Raw genomic sequence first — 23,817 nt, 5'->3', positions numbered from 1 at the left:
ACTGAGACCACTAGGAGCTTGCCCCAGAGAGCAGCAAGACCTGAGACCCCAGAAGGCTAGAAAATTCAGACCTTGGACATGGGAGTGGGGCTGACAGAGGCAGCAGCAGCCTGTAGCTCACTCAGACTTGGGAAAACCTCAGGTGGAGGAGCAAGCATGGTCCAATTTCTGGGCTCTGGGCAACTGGCTAGGACCACAGGGGCTTGACTCTGAAAACAGCTAGACCAGAGACCCCAGGAAGCTGGAAATCTCAGACTTCGGGCACAGGAGTGGGACTGAGAGAAACAGTGGCAGCACCTCAGCCTCAGGGGAAAACCTCAGGTGGAGGAGCAAGCTTGGGCCAAGTTTCGGGCTCAGGGCAGCCAGCTAGGAGCATGGGGGTTTAACCCTGAAAACAGCTAGACCAGAGACCCAAGGAGGGTCCCAAGAGAAGCCAGGGGACTCAAAGTAGCCTCAGGCAAAAACTGCTCCCTAACTCCATACAAAGAGAATCAGATTGCTTTACTCAGACTTCTGGTAGATAAAGCATGATGATGCCAAGCAAGGCCCAAGAAATAAACACGAAGACCAAGAAAAAAACACTTGATAACTTCTACACAGAAAAAACCCCAGAAAACAGAGGAGGACAAACAATTAAAGACATCCCAACCTTCCCAAAAAATGAAAATGGGTCACAAGATCTTGAGGAGTTCAAATCTGAGATCATGAGAAAGATGGAAGAGATCTGGCAAGAAAATAACAGTTTAAAATTTCACAATTGGAAAGTGAGGCTCAGAAATCAAATGAATTGATAAGCAAACTGAAGACCAGAAATGACCAGGTGGAAGCCTTGAAGAGCCAGATAGACCAGATTCAAAAGGAAAGCCAAAAGATTATAGCTGAAAACCAGTCTCTAAAGGCTAGAATTGGGCAATTAGAAGCCAATGATCTCACAAGACAACAAGAACTAATAAAGCAAAGTCAAAAGACCGACAAAATAGAAGGAAACATAAAATATCTCAATGAGAAGTTAATAGATCAAGAAAACAGGCCTAGAAGAGACAACTTGAGAATTATTGTTCTTCTGGAAAATCAGAGACAAATAGAAACCTAGATATCATATTACAAGAAATTATCCAACAAAACTGCCCCAATATCCTTGAACAAGAGGGCGAAATAGACATTGAACAGATCCATAGGTCACCCTCTACACAAAATCCTCAGAAGACAACCCCCCGGGATTGTAATAGCCAAATTCAAAAGCTTCCAAGTTAAGGAGAAAATATTACAAGAAGCCAGAAAGAGACAATTCAGATATCAAGGAACACCAATCAGGATTACACAGGATCTGGCAGCCTCCACAGTACAAGATTACAAAGGGCTGGAACATGATATTCAGAAAGACAAAAGAATTGGGTCTACAACCAAGGATTACCTACCCATCAAAACTGACTATATACTTCCAGGGGAAAGGCAGAAGATCTCAAAGCATTTGAACAGAAAAGACCAGGACTAAATGGAAAGTTTGATATCCAACCACAAAACCCAAGAGAAACATGAAAAGGTAAATAAGAAAGAGAGGGGAAAGAAAACTCTTACCTTTAAATTGCCTTCTTCAAGGGCTTCAATAAGATCAAATTATTTGTATTTCTATATGGAAAAAGATTATGTGTAACTCTAAAAAATTGTACTCACTATTATAGTAATTAGAAGAATTAGTCATAAGGAGAGGTTGGAGTACTAAACGGTCTAAGATGATATGGGGGGAAAAGTGTGTGGGGGAATAGAAGATGGCACCAAGAGTAACTTGAAAGAATAAGAAAAATAGGATAATCTATACCACAGAAAGAGGGCATGGGAAGGGGAGAGGAAGAATACTATTAAAGAAGGAGAGGAAGAGAACGTAAAAGGAAATACTTAAACCTTACTCTCAATGGAATTAATCCTGAGAGGGAAGAGTAGCTAGATCCATAAGGATATCAAATTCTATCTAACCCTACAGATAAAGTCAGAAGGGATAAACCAAGGCGGGCAGTGGGTGGGGAGTTCTTAAAGGGAGGGAATTCATTAGGCCTTAAAAAATAATAAGAGGGGAAGGAAGGGGGTGGAAAGGGTAGTAAATCAAGGGAGGGGACAAGGGGTATTGACTTAAAACAAACCACTAGTTTAAAAGGAAATACCGTGATAAAAAGGGATAGAACTAGGAGAGGATACCAAAATGTTAGGGAATACACAGCTAAAAATTATAACCCTGAATGTGAATGGGATGAACTCGCTTATAAAACAGAAGCAAATAGCAGAGTGGATTAGAATACAAAATCCTACCATATGTTGTCTATAATGCTGTGAGGAAGATTAGGTAGTTATTGATTAAGAATTAAGGTTGCAGGAAGGAGCTGGAGCTGGGAATTCTAGGATAGAATGAAGGAGGAGGAAGTGTGTGTGCCCTGAGAGAGGACTCCATTAGTGGTGGGCAAAAACTGTTGCCAGCTTGGGAGATCTCAGAGCAAAGAGATCTCCCTGCTTCCTGATTTTCCCTGGGATCCTGAGTGGTGCTAGCAAAGAGGACAAGATCTACAGTGCAGTTCCAAAGGAAGAGGAGAAGTTTGAGATCTGGTGGACAGCGTTTCAAACAAACCCTCCCTATTTGATACCTGAGACCACCTTGGCTCTTGGCATCCAGAGATCATCAGTGGATTGCAGTGAGAATCCCAAAGCCACATCAGCCCCTAGCTGTGCTGCTCAAGCCTGGCAGGGCCAGACTGAGGCAGTCACTCAGAGACTCCATTATAGCTCCTTGGGCCCTGTCTGTTTAGGTCACTAAATTAGTGTAGAAATAAGTTCTCCCCTTTCCCTGTGGGTTTTGTCATTAAATTTAAGATTTTAGAGTAGACATCCCTAACCCACCTTTTAGTTGTTCATAATTAAAACCAGTTATATCCTGTTACCTTGCCTGTTGGATTCAAAGCCTCTGGTTCAGGGTGACAGTTGATCAACTGTCCCTTTGTCAGTTAGGAGCAGCTTGGCTATTCTGGTCTTCATGTCTAGTCTAGTCTCTCATAAACCCTAGTGTGTGTACCCATAATCACCTAGTTTTATTATAATATCCCTGGTGTCCCCATTACCTTACTTATCTTTTCAACAATAAGAAACACACATGAGGCAGGTGGTTAAGGTCAAGGGCTGGAGTAAAATCTTTTGGACTTCAACAGAGAAAAAGAAGGCAGGAGTGGCAGTCATGATTTCTGATAAAGCCAAAGTAAAAATAGATCTGATTAAAAGAGATAGGGAAGGTAATTACATCTTGCTAAAAGGCAGTATAGATAATGAGGAAATAACAGTACTCAACATGTGCACACCAAATGGTATATAGCATCCAAATTTCTAAGGGAGAAACTGGCAGAGCTCAAGGAGGAAATAGATAGTAAAACCATACTAGTGGGAGATGTAAATATTCCTCTATCAGATCTAGATGAATCAAACCAAAAAATAAATAAGAAAGAGATAAGAGAGGTGAATGAAATCCTAGAAAAATTAGAGTTAATAGATATATGGAGAAAAATAAATAGATACAAAAAGGAATACACCTTCTTTTCAGCTGCACACGGTACATTCACAAAGATTGACCGTGTACTAGGGCATAGAAACATGGCAAACAAATGCAAAAGAGCAGATTATAATAATAATCTTATAATTATAATCTATAATTAGTAGTTATAATAAATATAACCTTTTCAGATTATAATGCAATAAAAATAATGACCAGTAAGGGCACATGGACAGGCAAACCAAAATCTCACTAGAAATTAAATAATATGATTCTCCAAAATCAGATAGTTAAAGAAGAAATCATAGAAACAATTAAAAATTTCATTGAAGAGAATGACAATGATGAGAAATTCTACCAAAATCTGTGGAATGCAGCTAAAGCAGTACTCAGGGGGAAATTTATATCACTGAGTGCATATAACAACAAATTAGAGAAGGCAAAGATCAATGAACTGGGCATGCAAATCAAAAAACTAGAAAGGGAACAAATAAAAAATCTCCAACTAAAAACTAAATTAGAGATTATAAAAATCAAAGGAGAAATCAATAAAATTGAAAGTAAAAGAACTATTGAATTAATAAATAAGACTAGAAGCTGGTACTTTGAAAAAATAAATAAAATTGACAAAGTACTGGTCAATCTAATTAAAAAAAGGAAAGAAGAAAACCAAATTACCAGTATCAAAAGATGAAAAGGGAGACCTCACCTCCAATGAAGAGGAAATCAAGGCAATCATTAAAAACTATTTTGCCCAATTATATGGCAATAAATATAGCAATCTAGGTTATATGGATAAATATTTACAAAAATATAAATTGCCTAGATTAGCAGCAGAAGAAATAGAATAATTAAATAATCCCATATCAGAAAAAGAAATTGAACGGCCATCAAAGAACTTCCTAAGAAAAAATCCCTAGGACCAGATGGATTCACAAGTGAATTCTATCACACCTTCAAAGAACAACTAATTCTAATACTAAACAAACTATTTGACATAATAAGCAAAGGAGTTCTATCAAACTCCTTCTATGACACAAATATGGTACTGATCCCGACCAATTTCCCTAATAAACATAGATGCAAAAATCTTAAACAGAATACTAACAAAAAAGACTCCATCAAGAGATCATGAGGGTTATTCATTATGATCAGGTGGGATTTACACCAGGAATGCAAGCATGGTTCAACATCAGGAAAACCATCCACATAATTGACCATATCAACAAGCAAACCAACAAAAAACACATGATTATCTCAATAGATGCTGAGAAAGCTTTTGACAAAATACAACACCCATTCCTACTGAAAACACTAGAAAGTTTAGGAATAGAAGGGCCTTTCCTAAAAATAACAAATGGTATACATCTAAAACCAACAACATCCTCTGCAATGGGGATAAATTAGAAGCATTCCGAAATAAGATCAGGAGTGAAGGCAGGATGCCCATTGTCACCTCTACTATTTAACATTGTACTAGAAACACTAGCAGTAGCAATTAGAGAAGAAAAAGAAATTGAAGGTATTAAAATAGGCAATGAGGAGACTAAGCTATCACTCTTTGCAGATGATATGATGTCTACTTAAAAAATCCTAGAGATTAAACTAAAAAGTTAGTGGAAATAATCAACAACTTTAGCAAAGTTTCAGGATACAAAATGAACACACATAAATGATCAGCATTTCTATATATTTCCAACACATCGCAGCAGGAAGAGTTAGAAAGAGAAATTCCATTTAAAATCACCCTAGACAATATAAAATACTTGGGAATCTATCTGCCAAGACAAACACAGGAATTATATGAACACAACTACGAAACCCTTTCCACCCAATTAAAACTAGATCTAAACAATTGGAAAAACATTGATTGCCATGGGTAGGATGAGCTAACATAATAAAAATGACCATTCTACCCAAATTAATTTACCTATATAGTGCTATACCTATCAAACTACCAAAATTTTTTTTTTTACTGAATTAGAAATAAACTATAACAAAGTTCATTTGGAAGAACCAAAGACAAAGAATATCAAGGGAAATAATGAAAAAAATATGAAGGAAGGTGGCCTACCAGCAGCAGATCTTGAATTGTACTACAAAGCAGTAGTCATCAAAACAATATGGTACTGGCTAAGAGACAGAAAGAAGGATCAGTGGAATAGACTAGGGGTAAGAGACCTCAGCAAGACAGTTTTCAATAAACCTAAAGAACCCAGGTTTTGGGACAAAAACCCACTATTTGACAAAAACTGCTGGGAAAATTGGAAAACAATATGGGAGAGATTGGCCTAGATCCACATCCCATACCTTGTACCAAGATAAAAAACTCAGAATGGGTGAATGACTTGAATATAAAGAAGGAAACTATAGGTAAATTGGGGGAGCAAAGAATAGTATACTTGTCAGATCTATGGGAAGGGAAAGATTTTAAAACCAAGCAAGAGTTAGAAAAAAAATCACAAAATGTAAAATAAATAATTTTGACTACATTAAACTAAAAAGTTTTTGTACAGACAAAACCAATGCTACCAAAATTAGAAGGGAAACAACAAATTGGGGAAAAAATCTTTATAACAAAAAACTCAGATAAAGGTCTAATCACACAATTATACAAGGAGCTAAATCAATTGTACAAAAAATCAAGACATCTCCCAATCAATAAATGGGCAAGGGACATGAATAGGCAATTCTCAAATAAAGAAATCAAAACTATCAATAAGCACATGAGAAAGTGTTCTAAATCTCTAATAATTAGAGAAATGCAAATCAAAACAACTCTGAGGTATCACCTCACACCTAAAAGATTGGCTAAAATGACAGCAAGGGAGAGTAATGAATGTTGGAGAGGATGTGGCAAAATTGGGACATTAATGCATTGCTGGTGGAGTTGTGAACTGATTCAACCATTCTGGATGGCAATTTGGAACTATGCTCAAAGGGCTTTAAAAGACTATCTGCCTTTTGATCCAGCCATAGCACTGTTTGGATTATACCCCAAAGAGATAATAAGGAAAAAGACTTGTACAAAAATATTTATAACTGAGCTCTTTGTGGTGGCAAAAAATTGGAAAATGAGAGAATGTTCTTCAATTGGGGAATGGCTGAACAAATTGTGGTATTTGTTGGTGATGGAATACCATTGTCCTCAAAGGAATAAAGAACTGGAGGAATTCCATGTGAACTGCAATGACCTCCAGGAATTGATGCAGAGTGAAAGGAGCAGATCTAGGAGAACGTTGTACACAGAGACTGATACATTGTGGTACAATCGAACATAACGGTCTTCTCTACTAGCAGCAGTGTAAGGATCCAGAGCAATGCTGAGGGACTTATGAGAAAGAAAACTAGCCACATTCAAAGGAAGAACTGTGGGAAGAGAAAGACAGAAGAAAAACAACTTCTTGAACACAGGGGCTGCTGGGGATATTATCAGGGATGTAGACACTAAATGATAACTCTAGTCCAACTATCAATAATATGGAATTAGGTCTTGATAAATGATACATGTAAAACCCAGTGGAATTTGCATCGGCTAAAGAGGGTTAGGGTGCTTTGGGGGCGAGGGAAAGAGCATGAAATATGTAACTAGGAGGAAATATTCAAAATTTTAAAAAAAGAAAAAAAAAAAGAAAAAAAATTTTGTGTAACCTCACCTCTCATACTCTTCCTGTGATCAGGGTTTGGTGGAGGTGGCGTGAGTTGTGAGCCAGGAGAGTTTTTGCTCACATAGTCTTAATTTTGTTAGATAATTTGGTTTTTTTACTTCTATTTCCTTTTTATTCCTTCAAGTGACTATTAATAAGCTTCATAAAATATAATTCTTGGAGTGTTGGATATTAATTTAAATCCTACAGTAGTAAGTTTACTCTACAAATTTTGAGATTTTCTAATATAACTTCTTTATCAGTCATTTCTTTCATGAATTTATATCATCCTTTTTTGTTTCCATTCTGACTTAATTTCCTTATACACTTTCTTTTTCTGTCCAAGTTCTTTTACTTGGTTTCTGTGATGTTTTTGTGTATCATTTCTCGCTAATTTCTGTGAATGTGCTATTTATCCATATGAGATCATCTCTTGCAATTTATTTTTCCACTTCTGTTATTTCTGATGCTTTAATTAACTTATTTTTTTAGTATTTTAAAGCCCTTATTGGTTTTCTTTGCCTTTTTTTTTTTAAAACCCTTACCTTCTGTCTTGGAGTCAATACTGTGTATTGGCTCCAAGGCAGTAAGGGTAGGCAATGGGGGTCAAGTGACTTGCCCAGGGTCACATACCTGGGAAAGTGTCCTGAGGTCAAATTTGAACCTAGGGACCTCCAATCTCTAGGCCTGGCTCTCAATCCACTGAGCTACCCAGCTGCCCCCTCTTAGCTTTATTTTCTTGTGTGCTTTTAAAATTCATTTTTCTTCAGTGTTTCTCTTTGGTCTTTTTTGGTGGAGACATAAAGACCTTGGGATTATTTTGGTTCTCTCACTCTGATAATTTGTCTTGGTCTCTTCAGTCCTTATAAGCATATAACCTAAAGTAGCCAAGAATGTTTGGAATAATTATATGTCCATTTGGTCAATAAGGTATAATCACAATTGGCACTACATACACAACGTGAAGACAACTTGGAAATGCAATTTAGGTGGAATTATAATAATTTCATGTCTAAATAGTATTTTCCTTTTAGTGAAAAGGTTATTGAACTATCTATTAATGATGAAAGGTGGTCATAGGTTAGGGGCCACAAAAAACCCACCTTGTAAGAAAATTTTCTTAGTATAGTCCCTTTGTTTATCACTAGTATCATGTGAAAAAATTATCCAGCTTGAAAAGAATTATCCATTCACACATCTTTCTACTATAATAATAAATGTCTAAAAAAAGACACATATCATAACAGTTTACGTAGGAGTTTGGGAAAGACTTATAGAGTAGGGTTCTTGTTCTTTATCAGGTCAATAGGAACAAAAGGGATGTTCTCTCTCTCTTTCAAACTAGAGATCTGCAATGACCTGGATTCACTGTCACTGGCATTGTCCCTCAGCAGCAGTGTGATCTTAGATAAGTCACTTTAAACTCTCTGGAAATCAGCCTCCTCATTTGCAAAATGAGGGGCTGATATAAATTATCTTAAAGCTCTTCTACTGTTAAATTTCCAAGATAATTCCAATCTTTGTATGTTAACATGTTTTATGAACATTTTAAAAAATACCTATCTCTTTTATGTATATACAAAAGTGTTGACCAAATTTACATGTCTTACCCTCTTCTCTCTGAGCATCCTGATTGAACCTCAATGACCTGGAGGCATCCCACTTATTCCTTTGTATGCTTACACTATTGACATAAAAAAAAAAAGACATAAAAAAATTAGCCTTTTTTTATTTGTATATGTGTGTGTAAATAGATATGCATATTATACATAGTATATGTATCACATGTAAATATAAGAAAAGATGCAAAGGCTGTACTTACACAAATGGAGAGGCATCTCTAGAAGTTGACTAAAAAAAAAAAGAGGAAAAGACTGAATGATGACAATTAGGACCAACTGTAACACATTTGCTGAGTTAGGCACAAATGAGTATTAAAAATAATTATCTCTGATATATAAATTAAATCTTAAATATACTAAACATTTTTATTCCTATAAAACCTACCCTGTGTGGAGTATGTCTATGCTTGATGGTAAACTACACAGATCTTTGAAGTTCCTGCTATTACTGTCCCACAGGGAAAACGGGACTGCTCTCATCCAATGATGGGCAAACTTTTTAAAGAGGGGGCCAAAGGAAAGGAAATGCTCATTTGTCAGTCTGTTTCTAAGGCAACTCTTTCAAAGTTTCATTGTACTGTATCCTACTCATTATATTTGTCAGATTAGGAATAATGTCCCGCAGCTGGATAGAACATTTTAGGGGGCTGCATCTGGCCCAAAGGCTGTAGTTTGCCCATCACTGCTCTAGTCCATTTTAACAGGGCCTTGCCTGCCCTTCCCTGTTATACCTGAAGCATTTCCTGATCCCACACTACAAGTGCCTCCTACCTCCAATGCTTTCTTGACTGTTTTATAGAGAGTATGTACAAAGGTGCACTTTTTCCCCCTAGTATCTTCAAGGGCCTAAGTATAGTGTTTTATCACATATTAAGTGCTTAATAAATTGTTGATTTTTGATTGACCTGACTTTCCCCATGCCTTTTATTCAAATGACCTAAATCTAAGTGACTTAGTGTATTAGTGAATTAATTTTAAACTTAAAATTACCTTATCTGATGATTTTTCTTTCTTTTGAACGCATGGTGAAGATGTCTGTTTTTTTGGCTGTTTAGTGAACTTCTTTGGCTTCTCTTTTTTTCCTGTTAATAAAAATGTCATTTAGTCATAAAGCTTAAAGCTCTTAGAATTCTCTAATGATGGAATTTTTAAATGTTTTTATTTCATAGACTTTTTTGGGAGGATCTGATGGAGCCTATGGAGCCCTTTCCCAGAATAATAGGATTACAAAGGAAACCTATTATACTGAAATAAAGATGTAATCTTTTTTTCCCAGTCAAATTCAAGGACCTCTGAAATTTATCCATGGATACCAGATTAAGAAGCCTTGTTGTAATATACTTATTACTATTGCCTAAACAATAAAATCAATGTTTTCTGATAACCAATCAGATGATTCTTAAAATGCAAAATAAATATGGGAGGACTGCATTTAAAGTAATCAGGGAGGTGGGTTTTTTTTTTGATGTTGTCTTCTGTTTAAACTTAATATGCCAATATGGTAAAACATTTTCAAAATGCAAGTGAGGTATATTTGAAGTATCTTCACCATAAATGTAACAAAGTATTGACTGCTTCTCCTCTTTACCCTTCTGTTCTAATCTCAGATAAAATGATGGGTTTTTCTCCTTGCTCATGCCAGCCCCTATTATTTGTGTCCTCCAATCTCTTCTTTACTCTAGGAACTTGTTCCTTTGAACATCCTTTCTTTTCTTTAATTTTCAATTAATCCTTATTCACTGGTTCCTTCCTTATTATCTACAAACATCTGCAGAACTCCAAAATAAATTACTTAACCATGACATCCCTTTCAAGCTCTCCTATAGCTCTCTCCTCCTTTTCTCTGACAAAACAGGAAAAAAAACTGCCCATACTTGTCACCTCCCACTCTCTTGCAATCTGGTTTCCAACTCAACCACTTGATGGAAATTGTCCTCATTTGCTAATGACGTCTTAATCATTAAATTCCAAGGCCTTCTTTCTAATTACTCTATTTCTGTTGTAATCTGTGACTGCTGAAGTCAATTAACAAGGGTTTATTAGGCACTTAATATGTACCAGTGATATTGCTACAATTTAATAGAATGATATTCTGATAAGTTTTTATACAAAAATTCAGAATCTCATGGCTATGGGCCTCCCTATTACCAGTCCAGGTATCTAAACCCATCCAGACCCCAATGCCTCATTCTCAGATGCCTGCCAATGTTTTTCCATGGACTGACCAAAGACCTAATTCAGAATACTAATTGTTTCTAGATGGTTCTTTTAATCTTCTGTGGATATAAGCACAACACTAGAGCTATCCCTTTGTTATTGCCTCCTCTCACTATGCTACTGACCCAATTTCTTTTTAGGTCATACATATTCTTGATGATATTTGTTATATAATTTCTCATGTTCAAATCATAGTTATTCATATGCTATTGATTTTGGGTTATCACATGTCTTTTGAGTTTTAGGAAACATGCAACTGAGATTCTTCAGTAATCATGGTGCTATATAATTTGCAACCATGAAGTATCAGTATCATCAGATTATTGATGCTAACAGTTGGGCTTATAGTAAAAAATGACAATACTAACCTAAATTATTTTACAGACAGGATGTTATGATAATCAAAGTACCAAGGGGATACTTTGGAGATTTAGACAAAATAGTAATAGAATTCATTTGAAAGAAAGGTCTAGAATCTCATAGGAAATTAAAAAAAAGGAATGAGGAGAGAATAGCACTTCCAAACCATAAATAATATTTTATAGAAACAACTGCTAAAGCCATATAGTACTGATTAAAAATAGAAAAGTAAATCAGTGAAACAGAGTAGACAAGAAAGAATCAGAAACAATTTAATTCAATAACTCAGTGTTTAACAAACCATAGAACATTAAGTTACTTTGGTAAGAACTTCTTGCTTTATAAAACATGAAAGCTGACAGAGAAATTAAGTTTAGACCAATACCTAACATTCTATGCTTAATAAGTTCAAAAGGGATACATGAGCAGAATATTTAAGGCCACAGCATTAAAAAATTAGATGAGAACAAGATCAGGGACCTTTTGTTGCTATGGCTAGAGAGGAATTTCTTAATCAAACAAGGGCTATAGTTATGATCACAAAAAATGAAAAATAATTTTTGTTACATGAAAATGAAAAGCTTTTCCCTAAATAGAATTAGCACAACTGGGTTAATTAGAGAAGCTGTCCAGTAGGGGAAAATATCTGTGCATAAAATATTTCTGATTTATAGGATGTAGAGGGAATGAATATAAATATATGGGTCCTCATTGAGATGACAGAAGAGATCCCTGATAAAAATGGAAGGATAATTGTGTATTTGTCATGCAATCTATTTGTACTCTAACCCCCAAACTATAAGCCTCACGAAGGCAAGGAAAGTCTTAGCTAACTTTGTTCCTGTCCTTATGCTAAGCACAGTGCTTCAGACACAATGTTTAATAATTATTTGTCGAAATAAATTTTGGATGCAGCTATGAACACTGACAAGTAGATCATAATTATACCTTGCTTTTTAGTTACTTCTTCTTCATCCCCAACCTCATCTTCAGTAACTTCAGACCCAGTAGTATATTCATCCTCTTCTGAAAATAATGATTGTTGTTTCTGAATTGAAAAAAAAAAATAACACAAAAACCCTGTAAAATAAATTCTCTCCTTTTTTAATCATTAAGACATAATCACATTTCTAACATTGCTCCTCAAGACAGAAAATATAAACTACATCTATTTTGGAAGAAAAGGCTAAATGAGAACAAAGAAATATTATAGTCTCCAGCAATCCATGGCTTATGGATGGAAAACTACCATATTTAGGGCATAATAATCGTATTGTATATTTGTTTTATATTCCTCCCATAGCAACTGCTAAGAACATAACAGATATTAAACAACTGTCTTTTGATATGGAGGCTTTGATTCAGAGCTGAAAGCCAAACTCTCTCACACGAAAACCCAAATAATGATTCTTGGTATTAAAAGATTCATGTACCCTGCAATATGGCCATTGATCACATGCTACCAACCACTTGGCTTCATGCATTTTATTTAATTATTAAGTCTCCTCTAGCTATTCTAAATCTATATAGCATCTTAGTAGGTTAGCTATCATATAGGTTCAAATGTTGCTTTAAATTTAATAGAAAATATTTTTAAACTTTACTCAATTAAAAAAATCAACACCATCATGATGAAAGACAGACCAGACAGGGGTACCATTAAATCAGAGATATCAAGCAGCATGGTGGTTGTTGCCATCCTAATAAAATATTGTCAACAATAATAACACACATTTCTTACTCTAGTAGACACAAGTTTAGCCAAAAGATTAATTCACTAAAATCTCTAAAAAAAATTGCCTAAGACCCAGTTTAAGTTCTCTTTTTCTTCTAAGAAATTCAGGAAACATGAATATTGGGTTACTTACTAGTTGTAGGGTCCAATTTTTCAAGGACAAGAACTGTAAGGAAGCAGAAAATATGGAATTAAAAGCTATACATCTACCCTGTTTATAATATTATTTAAATTTTATGTCTCTTATTATAGAAAATGATTGAAAGTTAAAAGATTCATAGATAATCTCAAAGTAAAAAGATAAAAAGACTCAGGCTGACACTGATTTTTCACAATGTTTTGACTTTGCCTTGAGCAAAGATGTGGATATTAAAGAGTTTTTCAGATACAGCCATATTCGAAACATGGAAAATAAATTTTAATTAGAGAGTATAATTTTACCCAATTTTGGGGGAATTTAAACCAAGTTTATCCAAGAGCATTCTGAGAATTTTATTATAAATTAAAGAATCAGATTTTAAAAACATGCATGCTACCTAATTATTTGTTGAAATAAAACTCATACAAATAAATCTTTGTTTCTACTTTAAGCTTAGAATTATAGCCTAGCCAAAGGTCCCCTGATTATACGTACATTTTGAGGTTTGACCATTAGTTCAGGAGTACAAGCTCAAATTAAGGGGACAATTGAAAGTGTGTGTGGGAGCTAATAAGGAAATGACTAGTAAAAGGCAAAAGTCATAAGGATATAGTAAAATTATGAGAGGATGAAAACCAGTGAAGCCCTTCATGGTTTTGGAGTCTTATCAGTGTAGGGGTATAAAACATATAAAACTCTGTATTTAAATAAATTTTTAATATGTTATATATTGATTCTAATATTTAAACAAATATTTAACATATATCTTGTGTTTTACATATAGATAATTCTATATACACACATATAGAAATATACTTAAATACTTTTGTATGATAAATACACACACATATCCATCCATCCATCCATCCATCCACCCCTATCTCAGGGCAGCTATCAGACACTTATGACCATGGGCAAGTCACTTAACCCTGTTTGTCTCAGTTTCCTTATACATAAAACAAGTTGGGGAAGGAAATAGCAAATCATTTGAGTATCCCAAATGAGGGAATGAAGAATTGAAATGTATTTGAACAACACCACATATATTTGTGTGTTTGAGTGTGTGTGTGTGTGTGTGTGTGTGTGTGTGTGTGTGTGTGTGTGTGTGTATGAATAGATCCTTGTGGCTTAACTATCTTAGTTTTTAGCTTGTAAAAATTAAAGTACCCAAGTATAAAAGGAATCCAATATATACTTCTTATAAATGGAAAGAACATTTCTTTGTTTCTTTTTTTAAAAACTTATTTCTTGATTCTAAGGCAGAAGAGTATAAAAGCTAGGCAACTGGGGTTAAGTGACTTGCTCAGTGTCACATAGCTAGGGAGTGTTTAAGGCCACATTTGAACTCAGGACCTCTCTTCTCCAGGCATAATGCTGTATACCACTGAGGTGCCTACTTATTCCTATTTGTTTCTGATTTATCAATAGAAAATCACAAGACGGCATTATTTTTTTTAATTAAAATTTTTTTCTAGCTTGCAAGAAAATGTAAAAAAAAATTAAAAAGGTCAATCGATTTTTATAGATTATATTCTGAAAATATGAACAAAATATGAGAAAAAAGATTCACTCACAGCATTGATTTCTCCAGTTTTGGGGCCCCAAGGTGTATTTGGCTCTAGCAGACCATCACAGTCTATGCCTTTCTCATCAAAGAAGCTAATTCCATAATCACTTGAAAGAAAATAGAATATTCTTGATATAATAGAAAACCTTGATAATTTTGCATTTTGTCAAATTGAAATTGAATGATTCTTTAAGTTCTCTAATGTTTTATGAATATTTATGTGTGTGTGTGTGTGTGTGTGTGTGACTTGCCTAACCAGATAGGCGAAATATACTGTTTCTTTTAATGTAAGGTATATAATCTGAAAGTTGTATTTTTTAATCAACTTAGTGATTGATATTATAGAGGTCTGCTCATTAAAGAACACTTAAATTTATTAACCCTATGACTGCCACAGGAAAAAGTAGGTTGTTAAAGTCATTCCTATTTCTGGAGCATCTTATAATTTTAGCACCAGCAATTGTACATCAAGTTCTCCAATCCAGTTGCAACTAAAGTAAGATAAGATTTCTAGAATGCTGAGACTAACCAATTTTTTTCCTAGTGTTTTTACCCAAGTATTTAAATAATTTATAAAAATCACACATAAAAGACAATTCAAAGATTAGAGAATTTTCAGCTTGTTGGGATTTTTTCTCACCTAATCGTATCTTTAGGAAAAGGTACAACAATAACATCTCTGTGCAAGAGGAGATCATCCAGTATTTTAGCTGATGAACAGGTCAGCAATTCCCCACCTTCACCTCGATCACATAAACCAATTGCATGGTCCCTCACTTTACAACCCTGTTATACAAGAGACATCAGAACAGATTATTTGTTGCCAAAATATTTTCTTTAAGGATTATACTATGTGATGTATTAAGTCTTTGCTGAGAGTATATTACTTATTTAAATCAATGTATTTTGAATATGCACTTGGCCTAAGAAATTACTATACTCCTAACATTGTCCAAAAGCTGATATAAGATAGACATCTTATAGTTTAAATGCCATATAATCCTGAGTTCATTTATAATGAATGGAATACTAGTGAATAATACAAGAAGGAAAATGAAAAATAATAGTAAAGAAGTATCAAAATTCATCATACGGTGAAGCATATTATATCTCTACAAATTAAGTTTGCATAGTAAATATGTAAAATAAAAATGAAAAAATATAATGAATTGATCATAATAAATCTCAGGAAAATATATAACACAGTAGTCATAAATTGATGCAACATCTTTGGGCCTGGCAAAATTGTACTAATTTGTCCCACATAAACAAGTAGGAAGCATCCTGTATATTGTAAGAGCATGGAATGTGAAAATGGGAGGATCTGGGTTTGAGGTCTGATTTTGCTACTTCCTGTGACCTTGGGCAAATCATTTAATCTCTCTGAGCCTATTATCTCATTTGTTAAATGAGCCTGGAAGATAAGGTGGCATAGTGAATAAAGAACTAGCTTTGGGTTCAAGCCTCAGCTAAGACATACTGGCTATGTGACCCTGGATAAGAAACTTAACTTCTCAGTTCTTTAGGCAACTCTCTAAGACCAAAAGCAGCAGGGAAGGTATCCTGGAAGGTGTAAACTAGTAGAAAAAGTTCCTTCTTGGGAAGTTTCCTAAACTAAAGAAATCACAAGTCTCTTTAGGGATTATTAACTTTTGTATTACCTTCTTCATAGAGTTGTGGGTGAGGATAAAATGAAATTATATGTGCTTTTTGGAAAAAAGGTTTTAGACTTGTAAGCTATTATTACTAAAGTTCAAGGAATTCAGAGTTGGAACATCATTCTGACAGTTCTCACAAATATTTTTAATATAAAAAACTTGAATGTAAATATTTCCCAATCAAGTAGTAATTTTATAACCTCACAAATCAAATTTCTGATCAATTAGTTATCTATCAATAAAAATCACACATAATGGACATGAGAAGTTCAGGTTTATGTGATCCTATGTGATCCTGAGGACTCAGACTTATGACTGAATTATTTTTCTTAGAACTAGTAAGTTTCAAATTTTTCTATGGGAAAAAAAGTCACATTGAAACTTTACCTTTGGAATCTGGGTAGGATCAAATCGAAGAACCTTTTGGTTACAGCAAGGATATATTCCAGTGCCAGAAGAACTGGATGTATTTGACATACCAGGATAAATCACTGGCTCTGAGTGATACTGACAATGTGAAAGCTCAGTGCAGAGAAAAGCCTAAACAACAAAGGAAAAATGCTAAGAACACATATATGTAAACATAGAAGATAGTTATTTCTTTAAAAACGAGCAATTCACATTATTTTCCACATATAATAATTTAAACCATGAGTTTGCCCAACATGTCAAAAGTTTTCTAGTAAAAACTGATTTGTGAATGTCACTTAAATTTTCAAAGCATTACCACAGACTTAAGAGTATGAAGGGACCCTAAGAGATCACAGGAGCACTAGAGCTTGAGGGAATCTCAGAGGCCATCTAGTAAAGATAGTTGTACAGATGAGAGAAATGAGCAAGGGAAGCACTTGACAACCAGTCATAAGATTTTGCTTTTTATTATATAAACACTGAACAGGAGGAAATAAAGAAATCAAAAGTACTTACTTGGTGGCATCTAGAACATGTCAGCCAATTGACAGTCCCCCATAATCGCCAATACACATCTCTCCAAGATTTTAATTCCTCAAAAAGATTAACCAAATATTCATGAACTTCCCAAGTTTTGTCTCTGAGAAGAAGAGGTTAAGTAATCTTAATGAATAGCAACATAAGAACTTCGTTTATTTTTGACTAAAAAAACTAAACAAAACCATTTTTGGCTTTTAATCCCAGTAAAGCTTCTTAAAATGATAGATTTGACATTAACTATGTTGGAATGAAAACTAAGGCACTTTGGAACAGTGGCTAAGGAAGAGACTGAGAGTCAGCAAGATCTGAATTCACATTCTTCCTTTGACACTTCCAAACAGTGAAAGTCACACAGAGTGACCATAGGAAGCCACTTTACCACCTAGAGCTTCAGTTTCTTCATGGGCAAAGTAGGAATAATATCTCTACTACTATCCTCATAGGGTTTTTGGAATACTCAAATGAGATAATACATGTAAAGCACTTATAAAGTTTAAGCTCTATTATTGTTATTATTGTTAGAAGAATAAGATCATGCAGGTCAAATCAAGTTACAATAAAATCTGGAAATCTGGAGTATTTTATTGTACTTAAAATTATTATTATTCTTATAATCATTATCACAGGAACTCACATTTGTATAGTATTTGTTAAACATGTATTTCCTCATTGAACTAAGTAGAACGTTGAGGAAACAAAGCTTTGTCATAAAGGCATTATTTTAAGTGTATATTGTAACAATCTAATACACATTCTTGGTCATTTCAAACTTTTTATCATCAGACCACATCTCTATCAATCAACTAACATTTATTAAATGTTTATTATGGGAAACAAAAAAACAACAAGTATGTTAATAAACACACAGAGTAAATGCAAAGTCATCGGAGGTGGGGTGGTTGAGAGGATATGGAAATGCCTCACTTAAGAGGCATGTGAGATGGGGCTGGAAGAGAATTAGGTATTCTAAGAGGCAGAGGTGAGGAGATAGGATATCCCAGACATAGGGGCCTGACAGTGAAAAGGGACAGAAATCATTGACAGACTGTCATATAAACCAAAAAGAAGTAAGCCAGTCTAGCTAAAAAGTAGGGTGTGAATTGAGATAATGCACAGTAAGCCTGGAGCTGGATTGTACTGGGCTTTAACATTCAAATGGAGATGTTTATATCTTATCCTAGAGATAGTAAGAAACCACTTAAGTTTGCTGAGAGGGAGAGCAAATGACATGGTCAGATCTGTGTTTTAGGAATGTCAATTTGGTGGCTGTGAGGATGGGCTAGAGAGAGTGGATGGTGGAGGGAGACCAATTTATTAGGAAGCTTCTGCAATTGAAGAGCTAAAAGATAAAAAAGATCTGAACTAGAATGGTAGCCTAGGTGGAGAGAAGGGGACAGACACAGGAGATATGATAGACCTTTTTTTTTGTTTTAATGAATTATGGATAATACCAATTTTCAATTTGATTCATATCAGTGAAGTAGAACACTGACAGATTACAATGTTGTTTAAGTTTTACCTTTAACCTTAAGAACTGTCATTCTTATTCTTTGATAAAGAGATTTCAAGATGAAGTGTTATTCTATTCTACATTGTATATATGTAGTATTTTTTAAAAAACAACTTACCTTCTGTTTTGGAATCCATACCAAGAGTCAGTGGTTCCAAGGCATAAGAATGATAAGGGCTAGGCAACTGGGATTAACCTGGGAGTGTGAGGCCAAATTTGAACTCAGGACTCCCCATCTCCAGGCCTAGCTCCCTATCTACTGAGCCACCTAGCTGCCCCATTGTGTGTGTGTATAAATGTATATACACACACACACTATACTATATGCATATATAGTATAGTAGATTTGTTCAGAGGTGATTAAAAAAATATTAAAAATAAGAAATTGCCAGGAAACAGTTCTGTATAAAAATAGCAAAAAGAACCTTTATGAATCTGTCAAGTATAATTTCCACTATGAAATACTATCATCACAGACTTCTTATTAGGAGCACAACAATGAATCAAGTCCCAGGAAATAGTTCTGAGTTTGTTCTGTTGAACACACTCCAAAAAACCCACCACCCTAACAAATAGATTCTCAGATTGCAAAAGTAGAAATAAATCCCATTTAACAATTTTAATCATACCAGAGCTTAAATATATATGTATTTAAGACCAAATGATGACTGACTGATCTCGATCACTTTAAATTTAATGTTTTTTGTTAATTAAAATACAATCTGTTATGTGTTTTGTTTTGTTTTGTTTTTGGAGATTCACTCACTCTTTCTTTATCTTGCCTAGGCTGGAAGTACAAGGGCTACTAATGAGCTGATGCCATTATTAACTGCAATTTCAGCTTGGAATGGTCCTTCTCAGGCTACAGGCACATCCTCCTTGGAATTCTTGAGCTCAAGAGAGCCACATGGTCCTCAGCCTCTCCAATATCAGGGATTGTTGGTGTGTATCCCTGGAATAAAATCTCAACTTTTTTTGGAATTAGCCATTAATGTGAATGGGAGGTAAAGAATGAAGAAATAAATCTACAAAATTATATTTTATATTTTATGCATCTTTAATTTTAAAGACAGTCTTCACTGTACTTTATGATGCAATCATAGGCAAATTTGATGCTACTAAATGCATTAAGGAGTACAATATGAGGTCTTTTGCATTTTAGGCAGCAATTTTAAAGATTTTGGAATTTATTACATAAAACAAAATAAAGGTTTTTACACAGGTTTTTTGAAAACTACATGTACCTAATGCAAAGCTGGATCCTAGGCATTTCGAATGGGAAGAACCTTTCTCATTTTAGCCCAATACCTTCTTTTTACAGATGAGGAAACTAAGACTTGGAGAGATTAGATCCCTTTACTAAGGTCACAGTAAAATAGCAGAGCCAGGGACTCGAGTCCAGTTCTTTGGATTCCAAACCTGGAGACATGATATGTCTTTGTGAGTTATTCTAAGTAGTATGGCATTATCCTATGCTTTTTACAGATGAGGAACCTGAGGCTCAAAGATCTTAAGTTACTTTCCTAAAACTCACAATAGCTATTAAGTGTTAGAAATGAAATTCAGATCTCCTAACTCAAAGTCACTATTCCTCCTAGTATAACACCACCTTGATCAGTTCATGTGAATAAATACCTTCTCTTAGTTCTTACAGGAATGGGAATATTTCTGTAAACACATGAAAAGTTTACATCAAAGGAAGTTTTGCATTTTATTTTCACCACACCTTATGTGAATATAAACAATACTTCCATGTTGGTTTATGTTGATTTTTCCTGGAATGCAAGGAATTCTTGTTTCTGTTTCTTTAGTCAGAAGTTTCTTACATAAACAGCATCTAAAAGTAATTTATAAGCAAAACAGAAACATTCAAAATTATAATTGTAAATATATAGTTCAGTGAAAAATATCTATCACTTAGTATTGACAAAAAAGAATACATTATTGTACCTGTACAATGTTGCTGCGTTATTCCGAGAATCTGGATTCTGGTACTCTGGATCAAAAAGTCTTTCAATCTTCTTACAAAAAAGTTTACTGTTAATGACAAATATATCTGTCTTCAGTTGATTGCAGCTATGTATTTATTTTGACACAAATATTACCTGGCAGTACTATGAGAAAAAATTGATCTAACTGTTTGGGATGGCAAAGAAATTAGGTCAAATTCTTGTCTCATCTCTACTTAATGGATTAAACTACTACAATTTTGTTATAGTTTGTTAAGCAAATGTACTCCAAAAAAGCAGTATTTTAATTAAAAGTATGACTTTGTAAGAAAATCAGAAAAAAACTTAAAACTGCTGAAATAGTTAAAATGTTGTAGGTACTTTCTTGGAGGAGATTTGGAGACTCACTCACTCTCTCTATCTTGCCTAGGCTGGAAGTACAAATTTGTTGAATTAATGAATAATCTTTTTAGTGCCTCCCGAAATATGTTTTGGCTACAATGATCTCCTTTTATTGGAATGGCTCTATTAATCAGAGCAAAGGGGAAAAATTGGAAATTTTAGATGAATTAGAGAGCTCACTCTTCTTAGAGATTTAGCTCTTCTAAGAGAAATTTATCCTAAGGCAAGTTTTTTTATTTGTTTGGGCCTGTGATTTCAGTTCAGCAATCATTTATTAAGGACCTAATGTGTGCCAAGTACTGGTGCTAGGATAAACAACTGGTAGGTTGAAAAAACTGATAAACTGACAAATCAGTGAAACAAAGAAGAGGTCAGTATTACCTAAACATATAAAGGAAAGTTGGGTATGGCTTTCTATTTATCAAGGAACTGAGTGTTGAGTTATCAATACCAAAGCTTTTATAGGCTGAGTTCTTTAGGAGGTGTTTTGGGGATGTGAAAACTGACAAATAGTTAAATAACAAGCTGATAAATCAAAATCAATATAGAGAAAAGGAGGAATTTTACAAGGACTCGAACTGACAATGGGGTGTTTATTTCTAACTTAACCAAATGCCTGCTATCTTATCTTTTGAGCCAGTCAGCAGAGAAGCATTAAGTGCCTACTATATATCAGGTACAGTGATAATCAGTGGGAATACAAAGAAAAGCAAAGAACAGTCTTTCTTCTCAAGGTATTCAGTCAAATGGGATAGTCAATATGAGAAAACAAATATGTATAAATAAGCATCATGCAGTATGATTTGGAGATAATAATCAATAGCAGAAAGACATTAGCATTCATGAAGATCTAAAAAGTTTAGTTGGGTATTTGAAGGAAGCCAGGAAAGCCAGAAGGTGGAGTTAAGGAAGACCGTATCACAGGCATGGGAGATAGCAAGTGAAAATGTCAAGAGCCCAAAGACAAAATGACTTCTAGGAATGACAAGGAAGCTAGTGTCACTAGAGAGTACATTTGGAAGTGTTAAGGTGATTGTGAAGAGCTTTGAATGCCAAAAAGGGTTTTCTATTTGATGCTAGATGTAAAAGGGAGCCACTGGTACATACTGAGAAGGGAGGTGACATGGTCAGACCTGTGTTAGGAAGATCACTTTGGCAGGTGAATGGAAGATAGACTGGAGGAAGAGACTTGGGGCAGTGAGGCCAACCAACAAACTTCTGTAATAGTCCATGTATTGGGGGGGTTGGGAATAGGCAGAGGGGGAGGGTGTCTGTTGGGTATTTCAGTGAATAGAGAGCCAAGCCCAAAGATGGAAGGTCCTGTTTCCAAAACTGACTTCAGACACTTCTAGCTGTATAATCCTGGGCAAGTCACTTAACTCCCTCAATTGTCTAGCCCTTACTGCTCTTCTACCTTAGAACTAATAAAGAACATGTATTCTAAGACAGAAGGTAAGGGTTTAAAAAAATATTAGTCCAGGTATGAGGTATGTAATGAGGGCTTGCAGTAGGGTGGTGGCAGTGACAAAGGGAGAAAGGGGTATATTCCAGAATTGTTACAAAGGTAAAATCAATATACCTTAACACAAAAGATTAAATAAGTGAAGCTTATCTAATGAGAAGCTATGTTTCAAAGCTTAGGTGATTGGGAGGATAGTAGTTCAATTCTGAACTTGTTGAGTTTAAGATATAAGATATACATTTCTAGATGTCCTTGAGAACACCTGGAGAAAAGTCTGGAAGTTAGGAGAGAAGTTAAGGCTAGTTAAGTAGACTTGCAAATAATAAGCATAGAGATAATCAAATCCACAGGGGCTTATGAGATGACCAAGTATGAGGTGAGGATTGAGAAATACTTAGCATTATTATATAGCATTTTAAGATTTGCAAAGTACTTTACAAATATTGTCTCATTTGACCCTCAACATAACCCTAGAAGATGAGCACTATTATAATCCTACTTTTACAGATGAGGAAATTAAAGCAGGTACAGATTAAATGTCTTGTCCAGGGCCATTCATATATCAAGTGTCTGTAAGGTAGGTGCTGCTATCCCCATTTTGCAGTTGAGGAAACTGAGGCAAACAAGGGTCAGGTGATTTGCCCAAGATCCACAACTAGTGTCTGAGGTCATGTTCAAACTCAGAATCCAGGTCTTCCTGATTCTAGGTCCAGCATATCTCTGTACTACCTACCTACCCTAGGATGTCTAATTAGGTAGAAGGCCTAGAGGTGTGGTATTATTCCAGGATCTCAAGAGACAGCTCAACCTGGGGGATTTTGTAAAGTGCTTAGCATGGTGCCTGGTATAGGGTAGGCACTGTATAAATGCATGTTGCTTTCTCATCCCTTCCCTCTCAACACCAAAGTCAAAAAGTAGTTTGGAAGAAAGAGCAAATCAAAATAAATCCCACCAGAAAAGGGTATAATGGGTCACTAAAGACAATGGGAAGAAAAGAATGATTTGAAAACATCTATAAACAAGGTCCCAAAGAAAAATATAGGTTGGAAACAATTTCAACTGGAATTCCTGA

At 34.9% G+C, this 23,817-nt stretch overlaps 1 protein-coding gene across 2 annotated transcripts in view; it reads right to left on the bottom strand.

The window, feature by feature from the left end:
- Positions 1-23,817, bottom strand: part of SANBR (SANT and BTB domain regulator of CSR) — a 48,795-nt gene that overhangs the window by 4,945 nt on the left and 20,033 nt on the right. Inside the window, exons 7-17 of one of the 2 annotated variants that reach the window (XM_044660674.1) lie at positions 20,883-20,969; positions 20,659-20,769; positions 17,399-17,522; positions 16,859-17,011; positions 15,454-15,599; positions 14,821-14,920; positions 13,241-13,273; positions 12,321-12,420; positions 9,786-9,877; positions 8,996-9,024; positions 8,784-8,857 (exon numbers count right to left, since the gene is read on the bottom strand). In XM_044660674.1, coding sequence (XP_044516609.1) covers positions 8,784-8,857; positions 8,996-9,024; positions 9,786-9,877; positions 12,321-12,420; positions 13,241-13,273; positions 14,821-14,920; positions 15,454-15,599; positions 16,859-17,011; positions 17,399-17,522; positions 20,659-20,769; positions 20,883-20,969 — 1,049 coding nt within the window. The remainder of the gene's footprint in view (positions 1-8,783; positions 8,858-8,995; positions 9,025-9,785; positions 9,878-12,320; positions 12,421-13,240; positions 13,274-14,820; positions 14,921-15,453; positions 15,600-16,858; positions 17,012-17,398; positions 17,523-20,658; positions 20,770-20,882; positions 20,970-23,817) is intronic. The other variant, XM_044660675.1, reaches the window with a different exon arrangement.

This window comes from Gracilinanus agilis, chromosome 2, assembly GCF_016433145.1.
Source record: "Gracilinanus agilis isolate LMUSP501 chromosome 2, AgileGrace, whole genome shotgun sequence".
Taxonomy (NCBI): domain Eukaryota; kingdom Metazoa; phylum Chordata; class Mammalia; order Didelphimorphia; family Didelphidae; genus Gracilinanus; species Gracilinanus agilis.
Note: the sequence above shows the minus strand (reverse complement) of the source record. Positions and strands in the feature narration are given on the sequence as shown.